This window comes from Panthera pardus, unplaced genomic scaffold, assembly GCF_024362965.1.
Source record: "Panthera pardus isolate Hobbes unplaced genomic scaffold, ASM2436296v1 HiC_scaffold_11, whole genome shotgun sequence".
Lineage (NCBI taxonomy): Eukaryota > Metazoa > Chordata > Mammalia > Carnivora > Felidae > Panthera > Panthera pardus.
The window spans coordinates 86,607,996-86,628,299 of NW_026526666.1; the positions used below are offsets into that span (position 1 = coordinate 86,607,996).

Sequence of the window (20,304 nt, forward strand, 5' to 3'; positions counted from 1 at the left end):
TCAATTCATGCTGCCTGGTTGGCTCCTCTGACCCATGTCTACCAATCAAGCAAGCACAGACACTTGGGCAGGGCAGGGAAACCAGTCACCACTTTGACCATTTACTTGCCCGGCACAGATTTACTTACACAGGTCAGGGAGCCGTATTTGCCAGGTGTCGCTGCTTTCCCTCATTCAAAGGAAAGGTCACTTGAGTTACTCCTCAGAGTTGCACCCAAGAAGGGAGAGTTCCTTCTAAGTACTGAAAGCAGGAGAATTGGATATTTTCTCCTAAACTCACATGTTTGAGCCGCTACACGAAGTGTTTAGACTGGGGTGATTCCATGGCTTAAGGCAGCTCTTAAGATCCCAGAGCAGAAAGGGACCTACTAGATTATATGGCCCATCCCCTCTCCTCTCCCAATAGGATAATATTATTTCCCCCAGTTTCAGAAGAGGTGACTAAGGCTGTGAAAACCCTCCCAAGGTCACACAGCTGGTAAGTGGGGTTTTACTGAGAGGACTACAATCCAGGTCTCCTGCTTCTTTGTGCAATGTTCTTTTTACCATGACTTTTTCCCTAAGAAATTTGTAGTATTTTAAAAAAGGTAATTCATTGCCTGCATAACCAACACTTGTTTAATTTGCCTATCTTTGCAAGTTTTTTCGTATAAATAAATGAACGAATCATGAAAAAAGTAGTCAGAAACAATGTCCCATTAAAAAGGTGGTCCTACTTTACTTCTTACTGCCACTACACTGTTCAGGCCTCTGCCATCATGTGTGGACTATTACCAGCCTGTCAGCTAGAGCCTTTGATGAAATAGACATTTAAACAATTTACATTTAAATTTACATGTGGGTCAGTGGTAAGTTTGCAACTATCTTTGCTATGCTTGGTTGAGGGGACAGATCCAAGTGTAACTTTAGACCTAGAGTATGATTTCTTTACTCACAGAGAAAATAGCTGCTACTAATCTAAAATTTGCCACAGCCAGGACCAGCAGGGGTTCTCCAGTGGCTCACACTTCTCCCAGTCCTGACCAACCTTCAGAGAGAGAGACGGAGGGGTTCTAATGGACGGAGCAACGGTCCCAGGGCAGTGCAGCCAGTCCCAGTGTGTATCTGTACTTCCAGACCCCTGAGACTCCAGGTCACGTCCAAGGCAGGAAGTTGCAATGTAGGAGTAGTCCCAGGAGCCAGTAAGACAGGAAGTAGCCCAGAATGCATCGTGTGACTAGAGAACAGGTTTTCCAGTTGTACAAAAGTCCCATGATAGAATTCCTGGGGACCTTTTGTCCTGGTGGGCAGGCCCCTGCAAGCGGCTTCCAAGGCACAGTCTCTAGGGATCTCAACAGTGGCTCTTGATCCTGAAGCAAGTAAGCTGGAAACCAGTACACAATAGGAGTGGAGGAACCTAGAAATCTGGTGAGAACCTGAAAATCGTAAGAGAGGGAAAACCGACATTTATTGGACTGTCAATGCTTCAAACTGGACCAGCCTGGGACTTCCCTGCTGCTAGGTGAACTACAGCCCCATGACTAGAAATGTATTGTACTGGAAAAGAGACACAGCAGAACTTAGGATCTGCCTGATAAAGCTGTGTGTGACACCAGCCGGGTGACCTCAATGTTACAAATAAACAGCTACAGGCTAATTACTACAGTAATGGGCCAATCAATACTAAAAACTCTATGGGGTCCAATTTTAGCCTAGAGCCTGGACTCTAAACACTAGGCTGTGACGTGGGCTTTGGGGACCTGAAGTGGTTCCCTCATCCCCTGGGAATGGCAAAACAGAGGGAAAAGGGGCAGGCAATCCTGTGGTTCAACATTTTCCCTTCTAGGGGAGTTCAGAGCCAAGTCTCCACATGGCCTCCCTCATCTAAGCTGGAAACTCTAAGCTTTGCTGGCACGCACTCTACTAGTTAATCCAGCTACAAACACAGAATGCTACTTTCTATTTCCCCTGTGCCTCTTATTCACACAGCCCAGAGAACTTCACAAACAGCCAATGTGCGCCTCCAAGAGGCAGAAACTGCTAAGGAGTGGCCGGCACGGAGAAAAACAACTTCCTCGAGATTATGTGGGAAATGGGGCCACAGCCAGGAATAAAAAAAAATAGAATCAAACACTTCCCATTCCTATCTCCCCACCCCCACCCCAAAGATGGCACAAGGGAGCTCCTCTGAAGACGGAGTATCTGCCAGAGGGGAGAGCACCTCAACAAGTCAACACTCAAGCAGACACTCTGGGTGTTAACCATACAGGAGGGGAAGGTCCCGAGCTCTCCTCTGCACTTACTCCTTTATCACCATCACATCAGGTCCTTCTACAACTCTCGTGTCTCCGCACACACCCTTCATCTGCCCAGAATAGCTTTCCTCTGCTTCTTAAATGCATTCCTTCTTACTCTTTAGGACCCAGCCTTAGTATGATACCCTCCTCAACTCCTTCAGTCCATTTTTTGCTCTGTGCTTCCACAATACTTGATCTCAGAACAGCAACTCCTCTTCCATCCCGCTATACCAGAATTTTATCTGGGAAGTGTCTGTCTCCCCATTTCTACCATGAGACCCACCAGGGCAGCAACTTTATCTCACTTGTGTTCCATTCCTCAGTGGTCTGACCCAGGATCTAGACAAAGAAAGCCCACAAATAGTTGTTGAATGAATAAATTAGGTGCAGGTTTCTCAAATGGGAGAAGCTAGCAGGCTTCCTTGTCCCTGGCCAAGGGGTCCTGCCTGTATTCACACCCTTATCCCAGCCAGGAATTCACACCCTTATCCCACCTCACCTGAACATGCATGCACAGACTGCCAAACAGCAACAGTGCTGCAGCGTGGACCAGGTACACAAACACCCGAGGACCGAGGAATCCAGAGTCAGATTTTTCTAGGGTCTTACTCTTCTTGCTCCTTTGCATTCCAAGGGTAAGGCAGAACCAAGGGTGGGTGGTCACATATGTCCACGTGGCCCAGGCAACCAGGAGGGCCACTGGTGCCGCCAGTAGGAAATTGGGCACCTGCTTGAGCTCATAGTATCTCAAAAAGCCAACATTCCAGTAGATATCCTGGATATAGCTATATATTAGGGGAAGTTCCCAGGAGCACCAAGGTGGCTCATTTCCCTCCACGATCCGGTAGCCCTTGTCAACAGCTAACTGCAGCAAGGGCTTAGGGATGGGGTGGGCTGAGCCTGACAGACAGAACTGAGTATAGGCATAATACTGAAAGAGGGCAAAGGGAAGGCCAAGTATGAGCACAGAGAGGAACACAGAGCCCATCAGCTTCAAGAGCTGTCTCAGAGGATTCAGCACCACGAGAGAAGACAGAAAGCTTTGGCACTGAGAATACACGAGGAAGCCAATGTTGACCAGCCCATTGGAACGTACACCAGTGGCAAGGGCAAAGAGGAGTCCACTAGTCCAGCTTCGGCCCCTTTCCAGCTGCCCCATGGCGCTGAATGTCAGGAGGGCAAACAAAGCTTCTGAGTAACCAGCTGCCAGGAAGACATTGGCTGGGCTGAGGCAGAAGAGCAGGGCTCCGTAAAAGGCCTGGCGGGGACAGTGCAAAACCAGACAGCCCAGGTCGTGAAGTGCGACTGCAGCCAGGACGGAGAACAAAGAATTGAGCAATGCTACTGAGATTAACAGGCAACTCCGTAGGTTCAGTAATGCCCGCAGGGGTCTCAGGAGTTCAGCTCCCACCAGGAGAGCCAGGGGGAAGCCAGGGAAGAAGGCAAAGTTGTGCTCATACAGATAGCCGTGCTCGGCAATGAACAGGAAGTGTTCTGCATCCCAGTGAGACAGGCCACCCAGAAGACCTTCCACAAGTTGGTCCACAGAGCCCGAGGGGGTGAGGCGAGGAGGAGAGAAGGCTTCTGCACGGTGATCTGGGATGACGACATTGAAGAGAGCCTGCGGGATGAAGGAGAACTAGGATTTCGGTTGAGCAACTGGAAGGGAAGAATTACCATTTAATAAAATGAGGAAGAACCGACTTGTTGGAGGACAATCGGGAGTTCGGTTCTAGACTAGCTAAATTTGAGTTAAGACATTCCAGCGCAGAGGTCAACAAGGCAGTGAGATCTAGGAATCTGAGGGTAAGGAGGGCAGTCAGGGCTGGAGATGTAAATTCAGGCATCATAAGTGCACAGAAGGTATTTAAAGGCATGAGACTGAATGAGATCATCTGGAGAGGAAGTATGGCTAGAGAAGAGATATCGGAGGATTGGGCCCTGGATGTGTCAACATTTAGAGGGTTGGGGCTTGAAGGACAATGAGGATCCAGAATGAAGATAAAGAAGGAACAGTCAGTAAGGTAGAGGAAAACCAGGAGAGAGTGGTGTCTTAGAACCAAGTGAAGCAAGGGAGTGATCAACTCTGTTAAGTGCCGCTGGGAGGTCAGGAAGATGGGGACTGAAAAGCGACCACTGGATTTAGAAATGTGTAGGTCACTGGTAAGTTTGACAAGAGTTATTTCAGTAGAGTTGAGGACACAGCAGACTTCATGGACTGGGTTTGGCAGAGAAGGGAAGAAGGCAGACTGAGGCAGACAGACAACTATTTGGATAAGTTTGGTTGTAAATGGGGTAGTAGTGAATGACAATGTGGGAGATAAGTATTTGTTTGTGAATGGGAACAATCCAGTGGAAAGGCAACCACCAGGTTTGCAGGAGAGAGGGGAGAATGGCTGGAGCAGGCGGAAGGGGGTAGGAACTGCTACACAGGTAGAGGTGGGGGGCAGGCCTGGAAAGGAGAGCTGGGTTCAGCCTCACTTCAGCAGTGAAGGCCCAGAGGTGCAGATGCAAGCGTGTGACGGAGGAGGTGGGAGCACTCCCAAGGCCATTTCTGACGGCATCTATTTTTCTGAGTTTTCACTCAGGGAAGCAAGTTGGGGAAAAGGTGTTAGGGACTTGAACAAAGAGGAAAACATGTAAAATAAGTCATCTCTGACTCTAGTTCTCAAAATAGGCTGTGCACTGGAATCACCCCAGGAAATTAAAAACTACTGAGGTCTGAATGTCTGGGTCCTATCCCCAGGGTTAATGATTGAACTGGTATGAGATACAGCCTGGGTATTGACATTTTTTTAAAGCTCCCCCAGGGGGATTCTGATTTACAGAACAATTTGAGAGAATGGGAGGGTGAATGGGCCTGGGAAATACACTAAGATTGCCAGGTAGCACTAAAGACTCACTTGGGCCAGTGATCTTGCAGAGAAAGAGACTAGTCAATACAGTTGTGTGTTCTCTGGGCAGACACAGCAGTAGACAGAGAATGAAACTGAGCTGTGACTGGGCTTTTGTGTTGTAAGCCAGGGAGAAGGGAGCAAGCGAATTATGCGTGTATGCCTGGTGGACTATGGAATCTAGCTGGCTAAGAAGGGGCATGGAAGCCATAAAGTGGATGAGGCACAGTGAAACAGTGGTAGAACCAACGGATTTTAAGTTCTGAGGGGGTGGGAGAACCGTTAGAACTGGGTTACTAGAGGGAGTGAGCTGGAAAGATAGGAGATAGTGGTTAGTTGTATCAGCTGTATTAATATTGAAACCACCAAGAAATCAACAGTTCTGGAAAAAGCAATGGTGAGTCAGGAGCTAAAATCTTCAAGGAATGAAGAGGAATGAGTTGTCATTAACAGAGATGCCAGCAACAATGAAGGGTAACTGGGGATATCATTTGAGGCGTGAGCTTTAAAGCTGGAAGGGGGCTGGGGGAGAGAGAGGGATGATGAAGTAGCATTACTGTCAAGTGTCTTTTTGCATCATTAGATTGTCAGTTACTTAAAGGAAAAGAGACCAAGACTTTTCATACTCATCACCTAGCACAGTACTCAGAACAGAGTAGGCACTTCATACAATTGTGGTGGCTGAGTGAGAGAAGAGGAGACATACTCATTTCCAGATCACCATCGGAATTAGTCCTGGTTCCCTATCCCAGATGCCAGTTCACGGTCCTGCCAGTCACTCATCTGATGCTGTTCAAAGCCATCACTGAGTCATTTTCCCCATATGACCCCATTTTTAAGGCTCTCTCTCTTTTTGGTTTCTTTATCAGGCCACTTTCAACAGTGAAGACAAATGGGACAGGAGAGATAGTCACAGAAAATGGCCCTAGTCTCCAAGTTGAAGCTACTTTTAACTAAACCTGGGGCCCAGCAGAGGCTGCTATGCCTCATTGTGTGGGAAGGGAGAAAGGAGGTTTCCAGAAAGGAACCAGCTATGAGCCTGAGGAAGTGCCATTTGTGAAAAAAAGCACACATAATTATGCTAATATAACATCACTAGGTTGTTGGCATCCATTCAACAACACACAGTGAGAACATACTAAGCACTGAGCACCGTGCTAGGCACCAGATAGAATTCATATATGTGTGAAATTTGATTAAAATATGTATCAAGGCCAGCCTCAGAGGGGAAAGGGAATTGTAAAAGTGCAAATGCATTCTGAGGGTTGTGGTGGGTAAGGCAGCAAGGGGCGATACCAGGGGAAGAGTTGGGACATTGCTGACTAACCGAGTATACATAGAGTGTCTCAGGATCGTGCACTCAACTGACTGACACAGTGCTCAGTCTCCTGCTAAGGGGACTCTAGGGCAATGCCTTGTGCTGTCATGCCCTAATGGCATCTCTCATTACAGAACTTCATGGTCTGTTAGAAAGCCCACTACCTCTGGAGTTAGGAACCCTGGGGTCTGACTCTGGCCCTTCTCTAACTTGCTGTGTGTCTTTAGGGAAGCCACTTAACCTTTCTGGGCCTCTGCTGCTTCATGTGTAAAACAAGGGATTAAAAGATCATTTCTGGGGCACCTGGCTGGCTCAGTCAGTAAAACATGCAACTCTTGTTCTTGGGGTTGTGAGTTTGAGACCCACACTGAGCATGAAGTTTACTTTAAAAAGTCAGTAAGGGGCGCCTGGGTGGCTCAGTCGGTTAAGCGTCCGACTTCGGTTCAGGTCACGATCTCGCGGTCCGTGAGTTCGAGCCCCGCGTCGGGCTCTGGGCTGATGGCTCGGAGCCTGGAGCCTGCTTCCGATTCTGTGTCTCCCTCTCTCTCTGCCCCTCCCCTGTTCATGCTCTGTCTCTCTCTGTCTCAAAAATAAATAAAAAGCATTAAAAAAAATTAAAAAATAAAATAAAAAATAAAAAGTCAGTAAAATATTTTTTAAAAGACCATTTCTAAGAGTCCCGACCACTTCTGAGTTATCAGGTATAGGTGTCTATGTTTCCAACCACATGGAAGGGTACACCTGGGAGGCAGAAAGAATACAGGGACAATTCTTAGTGCCTAGCCCAGCATGTTCAGGACAAAAGATCAGAGACTGACCTGCAGCACCAGAGTCAGGACACGGCAGCTGACTGCAAACCTCAGCACCTCTTTCCTGGATGGATCCATGGGCCACATCCTCTCACCACCGGGAATTCAGGGGTGTTGCTGCCAGGACTGAGCTCCCTCGGGTTTCTAAACTCCAAAACCCAAGGAGAAAACATTACATGTGGGCCGAAAGTAAATTCTTGAAAGCATTCTTCACAGGAGACTCCCCCTTCGGCATTACATGGCAAACTCAACCACCTAACGGCCCAGATGAGGGAAAAGCATCTTGAAGGCAGATGGGACCCACTTGGTATCACCCTGAAGCACTGTATTGTCAGGCAAGTTCTACATGAAGATTGGCATGAGGTTGGCAGCTAAGCTCGCAGAAAACCTTTAAAAGACTGTTGAGTGCCTCTATGTAGGAACTAAAGACCTGGGTTCAAGTCCTGACTCTGTCGCTCACAAGGTCTCATTTAGTCCTTCTGAGCCTCAGTTCTTTACGTATAAAATGGGATCAGACTATTTTTTTCCCCAGACTATTTTCTCTCACAAAATTGTCATGATGGTGAAATGGACGAAAGTGTGAAAAAGTACTAGCAAATCCATGTTGTGGTTGCTATTATTTGGTGTGTGCCCTTTTCCTCCTGCCCAGAATAATAAACTAGATCCCAAACCAGAGTCCCAAAAGTGGGGCATAGAACTGAACTGGAAGACCATAATGACTACACACTCTAGCCTAGCTCTCTGATGTGTGTTCAGCTGGTCTGTTAAATTAAGTGGAGAAGGAAAAGAAAACCACCACTCAGCAGGACTTCAGCCAGCTCACATTGCTAAAACAAACTTAGGGGGAAGACAGAGTCGACTACTAGGGATGGAGAAAACTCTTATTTCCCCATCTCTTTGTTGGAATGGCAGCAATGTATAAACAATTGCAAAGCCATTCTGAGGCAAGGAATGAACTTTAAGGCTTTTTTTTCTTTTCTTTTCTTTTTTTTTTTTTTTTTTTTTTTTTTTGGTCTTAAACAGTTCCTTGGGCTGAAAGAAGTAGCAAAGGCTCCTACAGAACATTCAAACACCAGTCTGGGAAATCAGAAGTGGGGACAAGAGCACCAGAGGCGGCTCACTGATTTGGGGTGCACTATCCCTAACAGAAAAAAATATTAAAACTTAGAAATTAATGGAGAGGGCTGGAAGAGTGTTCTTTCTTATCTGGCCAATACCTATCACATCTTTAGGTGTCACCTGTTTCTGGAATTCTTCTCTGATGCTCACTAGACTATTTGATATGCTCTCATTATACTCGGCCTTGTCGTCCTTACTGCTGTTGCTTATTTAAGTTGCTTGTGAGGGCGGGGGCTTTGTTTTGCTCCCAACTATACCCCCAGGGCCTGGCATTATAAACAGGCATTTCAAGCCTGTGTTCCCATTGAGTGGAAGTGGCAAGAACAAGATATGGCATCACCAGTTCATTGGCTCGGGATATAAAATCGCTGCTTTAAGTATTCCTCCCACCATATCTCACGGTAAGATCAAGACCTAAGTCACAGAAGCCACAGGAAAATACAATTCCTCCAGAAAGGGAGCAAGGTTGGCCAAGGCTGACAGTACACTTTCCTCAGCAGAAGGGGGCGCCTGCTGCTCACTCCATCACCAGGAGGCCTGAAGGAAGGGAGGGGCCCTTAACGCCACACCGGTTTGCTCATCAAGATTCAGATCAAAGGCAAGCTTTTGAAAAAAACCAAAGAGCCGCGGTAGTTTATGAATCTACCCAACATTTCCAGCATCTGACTCGCTGAATTGAGAGGAACTGCAGAAACAAGTACAGCCAACTTCACACGGCGGCTGATTCTTTATCCTAGAGCGAATTCACTTTTTCCCTTCCTTCTCTTCCCACTCACATGCAGAAGAAAAAGTTGGGGACAGAAAAGCAGTTAACCCACCTCTGCCTCTTCACCAGGCTTCCATTCTTCCTTTCCTCTCTCCAGAGTCAAGCTCTAGCCCCAGCGACCACCGGAGACTTGTAACCTACTCTTAGCTTACAGGTAAACCAAGTAAAAAACAAAATAAAGCCAGTGAGTTGTCCCTCTTGGCTAGTTGCAGACCTCACTTCCCAACAACCCCTTGACGGAACCAGACTCTTGAATTGGCAGGACATTTACAGGGCAACTAGTTTTACTCTATCTTCCCGGGAGATAAATATGCCCATAGTGGTGAATAATAAAAATCTCCTTGGTTTTTACATCAGAGATCTCATCAGACCCTGTGAGGCCAGTATGGTTACCATCGCCATTTTATGGATGTGGAAACTGAGGCTCATTGGGGTCAAGTGACACACCTTAGGCTATATTTAAAGAGAATGTCATTTTTTTCCTTCTGGAACTTCATGGTCTTCCGACCAGCCTTCACCCGGGCCAAAGGGGATGCGCTCTTTCACAGCCAGGGCAACAACCCAGGTCTCCCAAGTCCTAGCCCAATACTTGTCCGAAGACAGCGCATGCTCCTACTGGGTATGCTCAGGGCAAGGGAGGGCCCTATCTGAGACCCTGGGGGAGCCTGAATCGGAGCCCTGGACCCTTGGATGCTCCCTTGGAGCATCCTCTGTGGAGTGAGGAAGTTTCCGTGACTCAGGGTCCTTGGGGCCAGAGGCCTCGCTGGCTGTCGCGAGCCAGGGGCCGCCTTCTGCCAGCCCAGCCGGGTCGGAAGCCCATTCTAACCCTTACTCTCGGACATAGTCCTAAATGGACAGTGGGCACCTCTTCTCCCAAAAGGAGCCACGGCTCAGGGACTACTCCCGAGGGGGCCGGCGGGGCCCGGCCTAAGGCCGGAAGGCAGGCTAGGGCGGGAGGCTGTAAAGGAAGAGGCGGCACCGGGAAGCCGCTATGGCGGAGGGGCGGGGCTCCCCGCTTCTCGGCGGCCTCCGCCTCATTTCCCTCGGCCTCCGTTTGACGGCTTCCCTCCCCCGAGAACTCCAAGGCTCCCGAGCTGGCGCCTGGTCCACAACGCCGGCCCGTCTCGACCTCCCAGGCGGGGCCCGAACCTCGGCTCCTCCATCCGGGGCCCCGAGCATCCCGCGCTTGCGCACTGGCTCCGCCGAGGCGACCCCGCCCCCCTCCTGCCCGGACTCGGTGTTGCCCCGCCCCCTTCCGCGGCGGCCATGTTGACTCCGGGCGCGCGGGGCGGGGACGGCGTGGACCCAAGAGTCCGCGCCCCTCGGCCTTGGCACCTTCCCGCCTTGGTGACACCTGAAGAGTTCCCCCTGGCGCTTTACGCGCCTCAGGCCCCCTCCCTCTCCTTCCGTTAGTCCGCCGTGTGTCAGAGTCGGCGCTCTCGCCCGGGTTGCATCCCGCAAACATCCACTGAGTTCCCGATGTGTGTGTGCTGAGGCTCTCGGAGTTTCGGGCCGCCCCGCGACCTCTTCGCAGAAGCCGGAGAGAGCCGCACTTTCCCTGCTGTCAGGCAACCCCAGCTCAGCACAGGGCCTGGCACACAATAGACGTTCCCTGAATAGAAAGAAACGCCTTGGGGTTTCTGTGGCCAGCAGTGGCATTCTGCGTCCTGGGTGTGAGGAAAGTGGGGGATCCCCCTGCTTTTCCCCTTCAGCTCCCTACTTCGTGTCCTACTTCGTGTCCTACTTCGATCCTCAACCCCACCTCCTCAGGTGGCTAACGAGGATTATGAAGGAAACTTAAGAGAATGCGCCCCGCCCCTCCCCCCCCCCCCCCCCGACTCTTCTTCCTCATTCGGGCAGTTGCTCTCGTAGGAAGTGAGGCCAAAAAGAAGAAGAAAAAGAAGCTAACTCAACAAAACCGTCTGTTAGGGAGGAGCGGCCGGTGGGCACCCCTGTAACGGAAACTGTTAGAACAACTTTGCACCCTCCTTAAAGGAAATAGATAATAAATCCTTCTCCGTTGGTGGATTTCTTGTTTCTCAGGATTCCAAAGCCTTCTGTGGTTTCAGTTATCGGCCCTCCAGAACGGAGCGAGGGTCTGGGTTAGCCTCTGGCCACAGCCCCGGCTGAGGGAGGGGTTTTATCTTCTGCCACAGCTATTAACGTGGGTGGGAACAAAGGGATGGTTGCTATCTCTCCAGGCAGAGAAAACTAGCCTCCATCAGTTCTGTGGGGGCCAGGGACTGTAGCTTTTGGTTCTCCCTCATGTCAGGCTCTGAGACCTAAGCTGCCCTAGGGTACTGTTGTGTGTAAGGTGGATCCGGTAGAAATCACATTTTAGTCCTGTGTTGGAGAAGGAAAACAGATGGAGAGGACTCTCCCCCCGTTTTTTCAGGGACACTTGTCCTCAGCTTCAGACGCCCCTGAGTGAATCGGCCAAGCTGTGGTGCACACTCGTGACTGGGGCCTGAGGTTGTGGCTTGAATCTCTGGAAGTCCATGAGGCTCCCAGCAGCACTCAGTTTGCAGAGACAAAACTGAGCAGTGTACCGTACTTGCTTTGTGAATTCACAAGGGAGAAAGACCAGCATTCCTAAGGTTCCCTCTATCCACACCAAATTCTCTCAAAAATCTATTTGTAAAAAGGACAGGGGTCTCTTGTGACAAGTCAGAATGTTTCCTAACAGCTCAACTGTCACCCGTGAGAGGTAGAACTTTGTCCAGACCTTCAGCTCTACTTTCCAGCAATTTCTCCTTCCTTCCTTTCTCTGCTGCCCACCCCCCTCCTCTTCCGCTCTGTTTCCTGTTTCATTTTCTGGCTTCTGCTCTGACAGGAAAACAAGAAAGCTGAACCTTGTGCTCTCAAAGCCCTGGCTTGTCAGAATGGAAGAAGACTGGGTGGGATGGGAGGGGGTTCTGGGCCTCCAAGGCCGTGGGTAAGTAGTTGAGGAGGCAGCTCTCTCCAGTCTGCGTTTAGAGTCTGCAGCTAAAATGGAGTCTGCATCTACACAGGGAGCCAGCTGAGCAACCAGCACTGTGGGAGAGTCAGGGAGACAGAGACGTATCCAAGGGCTCCACAAAGACTCTATACCACCCATCCACTTCCATTAAGAAGCAAATGTCCCATACCACCAACAAATGATTTCATAATACAAATCCCTGACCTAAACAACACAAGCAATGCGTCACTATTTCTAGAATCCTAGAAGGTAAGGGTTACAGCATTTCTGTTTCTTCGACTTGCCTGGCTCTGCTCTTGCTGCTTCCCCTGCTTGAAATGCCTCACTGCCAGACCACCCTCTAGCCAGCCCACTACCTTCAGGTCTCAGCTGAAAGGTGGCTTTGTCAGAGGGGCTTTCTGCCACTACCTGGCCACAGCCAGCACCCTGTACTATCCCATCACTCTGTTCTGTTTTTTTCATAGCACCTATCATCACCTGATTGTCTTAGGAACTTTCCTCCTTTCATTGTCTGTTTCCTTCTTATGAAATATAAGCTCTATGACAGCACAGGCCTCGTTCACCAAAGTATTACCAGCACTTAGAACAGTGTTTTGCGCATCGTCTATACTCAGTAAAGATCTGGTTTATGAATCAGCTTAACCTGACACCAATTGTTTATGGATATGGGAACTAAGGCTCAGAAAAGAGGAGTTACTCGCCTGAAGTTACATAGCTGGTGGTGAAGGTGGGACTTGAATTCGGATCTCTGGCCTCTGAAGCTGGTTTTCTGTCCCTCCACACTATTTTAGTCTTTTTCGGGTTTACCTCTTTCCCTCTCTTCCTTTTGTTCCACACAACTACGAATCTTTACAGGCTATGCCAAGAATCCTGCATCGGGCATACCATGGCTTAACGGCTCCTACCTCCTCTTTCCTCTAGTAAATTCCCATATTACCTCTTTGATTTAGTCAACAAAATGGGACCGCCTACTGTGTGACAGGGGATGAGAATGTAACACAGAGCAAGACAGACACAGTCCTCGTCCTCGTGGAGGAGATGGTGGTAATATCTACCTCATGGTTCCTATAGTGCTTGGCACAAAGGGCTCGATAAAGATGGGCTGTTGTAATTCCCTGAACAAAAAGGGGGAGAGAGTGATGTTCCCACTGGAGGTGTGAAGAAGGAAGGTTGGTAGTTCTCATGGAGCACTCACCATGCTGAGCAACCTGACGACTCATTTCTTTCTGTAGCTGCCTTGCCTTGCTCCTGCACCATATCCAAGCCCCAGACCGAGCAGTGTTATCTATTCTCAGTAATTCAGTTTCAGACACTAAACTTGCCTTTTTTTTTTTTTTTTTTTTTTTTAGTTTATTTATTTTGAGAGAGAAAGAGAACGAGCGGGGGAGGGGCAGAGAGCAAGGGAGAAGGAGAATCCCAAGCAGGCTCCTCATTGTCAGCACAGAGCCGGATGGGGGGGGCTCGAACTCACGAACCGTGAGATCAAGAGCTGAGCCGAAGTCAAGAACCGGATGCTTAACTGACTGAGCGACCCAGGCACCCGAGACACTAAACTTTCCATGGCCCCAGTCCTGTGGGAATGATGGAGTAGGTGACCCTGATCTTGGCTTGGAGGCCACGCCATCATGGGATAAAAGTGACCACACTGGCTTCTGATTCAGTCACCGGCAACTGTTAGCAGGCAGGTCTAATGCCTGTGATGACAGGCAGGCATCTGTGCCTTACGAGAACTTTATGCCACTTCTTTCCCCTGTGGGTATCCACTGGCAGTTTCCAAGGGTGCCCGGTGACATTTACATCCATCCGGAGATCTGGGGTGGCACCAGCCAGGTTTTGGACATTTACCAAAAGCAGCATCCTTTTGGCCTCTGCTGTGTCATTTGAAGATGTCCATCCACCGTAGGACAGAGTCCCCACCCTGCCTCTCAATTGCAGGAGCCACCAGACACTGACCCTTTAAAGGTCATGACACTAAATATTTTTCACCCTTCTTTCGGTGTTTGCCTTTCAGTAGTTAGAAAACCTTGACCCCACTGAGAGGCCTAGTGGGAAGGGCCTTAGCCACTTGGGGGTGGCAGTGGCTGCAAGGCAAAAGAGCCAATGAGGTTGAGAGTATTGTTTAGGCCAGACTTGGCTGCTCTCCAGCTATGAAAGAAGGTTAAGGTCATTTGGGGGGTGGGGAGGGAGGAGCCTGGGAAAAGAACTACTGGCCACACCCCTGGGTTCTCTATTGGCGAGGTTCTATTTACTTCTCAAAAGCAAATTACTCACAGCTCAGTGGCTAGCCGTTCTCTCAGCCTGTGGTAACTCCAGTCAGAAACTGGAGACCAGGCTAGGCTCCCCCTGCATTGCAGGAGAGTAGATGAAAGGAACCCAGGAAACCAAACTCCTAGGTAATGCTCCACACACAGCCCAGAAATGCACTTTCTAGACTAGAAAATGAAGTTGAAGAGGCCCGGTGCAAATATAGCCATTAGCAACACCGCTCACCAAAATATAGATATGAAAAGCTTCCCATGTCGTTTTTTTCCAGGAGAGTCCTAGGAAGGCATCCTGGTTGACAGAGGTTCGCCATTGTCTCTACCTCCCCCTTAATAGAGAAAAACACTGATTATTCATTCCTGTCCCTGACCCAAATATTAACAACCACACTCAGGCTGATGAACACTTGATTGATATTCTTGGGACACTTTTTACCTCATGCTGAATACTACAAAGATCTTTCCTGCGGAGCTCCACAGCTAGATTCCGTTACTCCTTGTTGTCCTCTGACCCAGGAAGGAGGGCCTTCGTCAGCAGGACCTTGCTTGGTGTGTGAGCTCAAACCAGCCACTTTCAACTGTAAAATGGGAACCAGAATACTGATTCACAGGCACAATCCTCAATCCTCCCTTGTAGGGTGATTTGACCTACTACATCTGGTACCCAAGTGGGTACTCACTAGAACACTGTGGTTTCAAGTTTACTTTCTAAGTGTCCACAACAATAGCATTTTCTCTGTTACTGCTTCTGATCTCTCCGTTGTTTCCCCAAAGAAGGAGATGAACAGAGAAGCTCTATATTGCAACATTTAGCCTCATAAAAGTAACTGCATCTGGCCAACATCTACAATTTCATCCAACAACTACTTAAGTGGCCAGGCTGTTGTAGGACAGGGATGGAGCAGTGAACAAAATAACCTCCCTGCCCTCAGAGAGCTTACATTCTAGTGGAAGGCGACAGGGGAGTACAATATACAGTTGACCCTTGAACACTGGGCTTGAACTGCACAGCTCCACTTAGATTTTTCGATCCGGTGCAGTACTCTAAGTGTATTTTCTGTTACGATTTTCCCGACATTTTCCCTCTCTACCTTGATTGTAGAAACACTGTATATAATACATGTAACATACAAAGTATGCGTTAATCAACTGTTTGTGTATCAGTAAGCCTTTTCCCGTCAAAAGTAGGCCGATAGTATTAAGTTTTGGGGGGATCAAAAGTTACACGTGTTATTTCTGGGGCACCTAGCCGGCTGGCTCAGTTCGTGGAGCATGGGAATTCTTGATCTTGGGGTGAGGAGTTCAAGCCCCACGCCGTGGGTCAAGATTACTTAAAAAGGAAAAAAAATAAAAGCAACATGTGTAAAATTAAAAAAAAAAAAATTACACATGTATTTTTTGCTTGGGCAGGGGGTTGGTGCGCCCCTAACCTCCACACTGTTCAAGGGTCAACCATAACAATAGGCCAGATGGTAACAAGTGCTACCAAGTAAGGTAAAGCAGAGAGGGAAATAAGGCAGGGGAGCAGAGATTGCTATTTTAAATAAGGTAGCCAGGGAAGGATTCGCTGATACAGTATTTGAGCAAAGACCCGAAGGAGAGAAGGACTTCAGCCGTGTAGTTATCTGGTCAAAGAGTATTCTGGACAGAGGGAACAGTAAAGTGCAAAAGCCCTGAGGTGGAAACATTGCTATGTGGTGGAGCGAGCAACGGGGAAGAGAAAAGGGGCCCAGGGAGGTAATAGCAAGCCAGATAATGGAGTGAGACGCACTGAAGGATTTTTTTTTTTGATCTTAGGTTTTAAAGGGAGCGTTTCTGATTACTATGTCAAGAATAGGTTCAACCAGGCAAAGCAGAAGCAAGAAGGTCAGTTTGGGGAGTAGTTCATGAATTCAAGAAAGATAGGATAGCGTCTCGAACTACAGTGATAATGGCTAGACTGAGGGTTCTTTTTTGGAGAGCGCTAACATACTGGATGTAGAAATGATAGTAGTTGGGATTTTTGGTTTTTTTTTTTTTTGCCAAGGAATGGAGTTGCTGTTTACTGGGCAAACTATGGGAGAAGCAGGCTTCTAGGGGGAAGTCAGAGGATTTTAGCTTGGTGGGGTGTTCAAATTAAACTTCCAAGCAGAGATGTCAAGAAGCAGCTGAATGCTCAAATCTGGTAACAGAGGAGAGTGCCAGTCTGGAGAAATAAAGTTGGAGGCTGCCTCGAGATAAATGATTGTCTTACTGTTAAAGATTTTCTAGAAAAGCAGATATCCTCCCTTCGCCAACTATTCCCGAAAGTTTTTTTTTTTCTTTCCTAGAGCATCATCAATTTCTTTGGCTATTACACCCGTTTCATTTCCAGAGGCTAACGTGTTTTTTATGTCTAAAACTTCCTCTTGCAGGTGTAATCATCTCAGACGCTTTCTTGCACTGTGGAAGGTAAAGCAGGATGTGATGCAACAGTGACAGCGTCCAGGATGCCACCACTCAGCGGGGAGAGAGAGCGCACCACAGGAGATTTCCAAAAAAAAAAAAAACAAAAAAAAACCCAAAACCGAGACCGGCAACTCCCCATGCCCCACCCCCCGAAAGGTCAAGCTTTTAAATAGTCGGAAAACAGTAAAAAGCCTCACAAACGTCTTACCAAGATTTAATGTACATTTATTCTTAACACGTGGAACATATAGTATAAAGATTTCATACTGAATAAATGATATTCATTAAGCCAAAAAAGGAAAAAAGGAGGAATTTACATCAAGTTTTAGCTACATTGTTTGAAATACAAATATGCAGATTTTATCACTGAAAAAATCTCAATTGTGTTTCTTCATCAGGAACTTCAACTGAACCTAGAACTTTTTCACACCTCGATTAGAAAGAAAACAAAACAAAACAAAAAACCCGGAAAAAAATAAACTATAAGTTGATTGGCTGCTGAGACAGCAAGGACTTTTTACAGAGACCTGTACAGCATCGCGCCGAGGGGGGCGATGTCTGGCAAGAGATTAAATAGCTGTGTCTCGCTTTGTGCAGGTCACCAACTTGTTAACTCGTCATACTATAAAGGGGTAGCTGGGAGGGGGACCAAACTGTGGGTATCCAAGGGTATGTGCAATGTACAACGTCATGTATATACACACGTGGCAGCGCAGCCGCTGCAGCTAAGGTTAAAACCAGTTCTAAGAGGTGATCTCAGGGTTATTCATACAATCAAGGAGGAGAGAAAGAGGTCAGGGTGTTGTAGGTTCACACATGATACTTTGGGGGAAAAGCCTTTTTTTTTTTTTTTTTCTCCTCAACGTTTAACTAAAAACATTTTTAAAAACTACAGCTTGCTGCTGACCCAGCGTTTTCTCTTGTTTCCATGTGAGACATTATTATTACAGTATGTTTACAGTATCGGGTGTACAGTACAGTACATGAAAGGGTCTACACTCTACTGCACAGGCCTCTCCAGTGAACAGAGTCTGTCCACAACTGCGAACTTCTCGGCTCCCGCAAGATTGTGAATGTACAACAATAAACCACACACAGTTCAGCAGTCACCTTTTTTGTCCTTCAGAGGGTTTTTTTTTTTTTTGTATTTTTTTCCTTTTTTTTTTTTTTACCATTAAAAACAGTTATGAAATGTGGCATCCCGTCGATGCAAGGGCCGGGAAAGCCATTTTTATTTTATTTTATTTTTTTTCCCCAAACTCACTGTAAACGACAGTAACTTTGGTTAAAATAAAAAAGTCTTCTATGTAGGCAGAGCTTTGTCTTTTCAAACAGGGTGGGGTCCTGAGGGGAGTGAGGTGAGGACAAGGAACAGACAGGTGTGGGGGGGGTGGGGTGGGGGGGAGAGGAGGAGGAAAGAGAACTAGGAGAGACTTTTGACCCAAGGGAGAAGCCGGACAGCACAGGGTAAACTGGATTCTGAGGTGGTTTTGCATAAATAAAGGGCAACAGTCAGTTTCTAAGTTCTCCACACACGCACACACACACAGGGAGGGAGGTGTCCCACGGCTGTCATGACTGGCCAATCAAAAACAGTACATCACAAATGACTTGTGAAACCAACGAGTTCATCAACGGTGAGACCGAGATGTCCAACAGCCGCGACTCGTACAGCGTGAACTCCGAGTGGTTCTCGTCCACCTTGGCCAGGGCCAGCAGCGCGCGGGCAGCCCGCCGCATCATGTCCACGCTAGTTGGCTCGAAGGGCGGGTTCTGCATGTGGAGCAGGCTGGCCTGGCTCTGCTGGAACTGTGTGGCGGCAAGGCTGTCCTCCAGGAAGCCCAGGAGGTTGCCGATGCTGCCCTTCTGCACTGCGATGGCACGGGCCGCCAGGCTGTCGCCCTGCGCCAGGTTGGCCAGCAGTACCACGGCCATCTCCCGGCACACCGGGTTCTTTCGGTCACTGAGGAAGCGCACCATGGTGCTATACAACTTCTCCAGGCGGCTGAAGGGGGGAGTGGCCAGGATCAGGTCCACATTGTTGTCCTGGATGCTGAGTTTGCTGAGGGTTTCCAAGACCAGTCTCTGCGGGGAGAGGACGGCGTTGGGGCCCAGGGTGGAGAAGGGGTCCTGGGCTTCGGCGGAAGGGCAGACTGCCCAGTGTAGGAGTCCGTCCAGGACAGGCAGGCAAATGCTCTCAGGGTATGGGGAGAGGTCCAACTGCCCCGAGATGTTGGCGAGTGTGACCAAGGTGTTTTCCCGGAGCATCTCCAAGCAGTCCCACCACCACTCCACTTTGTTGCAGCTCACCCCTTGGTCCTGCTCCTCCTCCTTCTCGTAAGTCAGTGGTGCCTGCTTCCGCTCTGGGTGCTTGTGGTGCAGAAGGATCAGCTTGCCCAGGATCAGCAGCAGCCCCGGGTGTTTGGACATCTCAAAGTCGTTGCCTGGCACGAATGACAGGCTTCGGATGGTGTTGGAGACACAGACGCAGCGCTTGGCGAGGGAATCCTGCCAGTCCAGAAGGGTACACAGTGGGGTCTCATCTTTACTGTGGGGCTCGTCCTCTAGGATCTTGATGTTCCGGTGGCTCTGTGCCGGGCTGATGCCAAACGGAAACTTGCTGCTCTCCTTGGTGGCCTCTGCACTCTTAGCTCCCTCCTCGCTCAACGTGCTAGACCGGGTGGACAACATGTCATCCATTGTGGCTGTGATCCGTTTCTCTGGAGGGCCATCGGGTGGGGGGCCCTCCTGTTCTGTTGTCCCTGGTGTCCCCTCTGCCGCCGTGACGTGTTTCCGGGTGACTGGTGGGCAGGGCACGTGAGGCCGGGTAGGCAGCAGCTCCGTCTTGCTCTCAAAGTGGGTCTGGATATGCTCAGTGGTGTCCCCCCCACCAATCCGCCAGTGCAGCAGGCCACTGTCAAACTCCTGCACACGCCCAAGCTTATCTGAGCAGTCCACCACAAACGGGTCATTCTTCTGCACGATCTTTACCGGGAGCTTGTCAAACTTGCTAACCAGTTTCTCCTCACTACTCTCCGAGGCCGCCTTGTCCTTGCTCGAAAAGGCCATCTCCTCATCATTTTCCACTACTTCCTCCTCTTCTTCCTCCTCTAGTTTAGGACCTAGAAGGTCTTCCTCCTCCTCCCCCTCCATAGGGGCTGGACTAGACGCCTTGCTGAATCTCCCAGGGTCCAGTAGTGTTCTCTGTCCTGGGTCACCCACCTCATACTCCTTTAAAATGCCAAAGATCTCGATGAGGCAACGCCGGAAATATTCCACAAGGAGCTCTAGCAACCCTGGGAGCTAAAAGAGGAAAAAAACAGGAGATAAATTAAGGGAGAGAAGTGGGCTAAACGAGAGAATCCTTGACTTGAGAGGCTCCCCCAAGGTCTTCTAGCAGATCTCCCCGCTTTCCTTGGAGGTCAGACATCTGTATCCCTGGGAGAGATGAGAGTTGCTCCTTTCCCAAAGGCTC

At 48.8% G+C, this 20,304-nt stretch overlaps 2 protein-coding genes and 1 long non-coding RNA gene across 9 annotated transcripts in view; 1 reads left to right on the top strand and 2 right to left on the bottom strand.

The window, feature by feature from the left end:
- Positions 1–595: 595 nt before the first annotated feature.
- PIGV (phosphatidylinositol glycan anchor biosynthesis class V) lies at positions 596–10,900 on the bottom strand. 6 transcript variants are annotated; one of them, XM_053898770.1, is made up of 5 exons: positions 10,332–10,900; positions 9,235–9,329; positions 7,307–7,441; positions 2,776–3,897; positions 596–1,415 (listed from the first exon to the last, which is right to left on the bottom strand). In XM_053898770.1, exons 3-5 carry the CDS (start codon positions 7,382–7,384, stop codon positions 1,134–1,136), a joined length of 1,482 nt encoding a protein of 493 aa, XP_053754745.1. In that variant the 5' UTR covers positions 7,385–7,441; positions 9,235–9,329; positions 10,332–10,900; the 3' UTR covers positions 596–1,133. The 6 variants fall into 6 exon arrangements, with proteins under 6 accessions (XP_053754745.1, XP_053754744.1, XP_053754743.1 ...); XM_053898769.1 differs by having other exon boundaries at positions 10,162–10,900; XM_053898768.1 differs by having other exon boundaries at positions 10,048–10,900.
- Positions 10,901–12,097: 1,197 nt separating this feature from the next.
- LOC109256757 (uncharacterized) lies at positions 12,098–17,746 on the top strand. Its single transcript, XR_002075763.2, has 2 exons — positions 12,098–12,390; positions 16,796–17,746. It is a non-coding gene; the product is annotated as an uncharacterized LOC109256757 (long non-coding RNA).
- The window catches only part of ARID1A (AT-rich interaction domain 1A), a 70,388-nt gene continuing 67,117 nt past the window's right edge, over positions 17,034–20,304 (bottom strand). For both annotated transcript variants that reach the window (XM_053898764.1, XM_019432386.2), the window contains exon 20: positions 17,034–20,132. In XM_053898764.1, the coding sequence (XP_053754739.1) occupies positions 18,402–20,132 (1,731 nt within the window). In that variant the 3' untranslated portion in view covers positions 17,034–18,401. The remainder of the gene's footprint in view (positions 20,133–20,304) is intronic.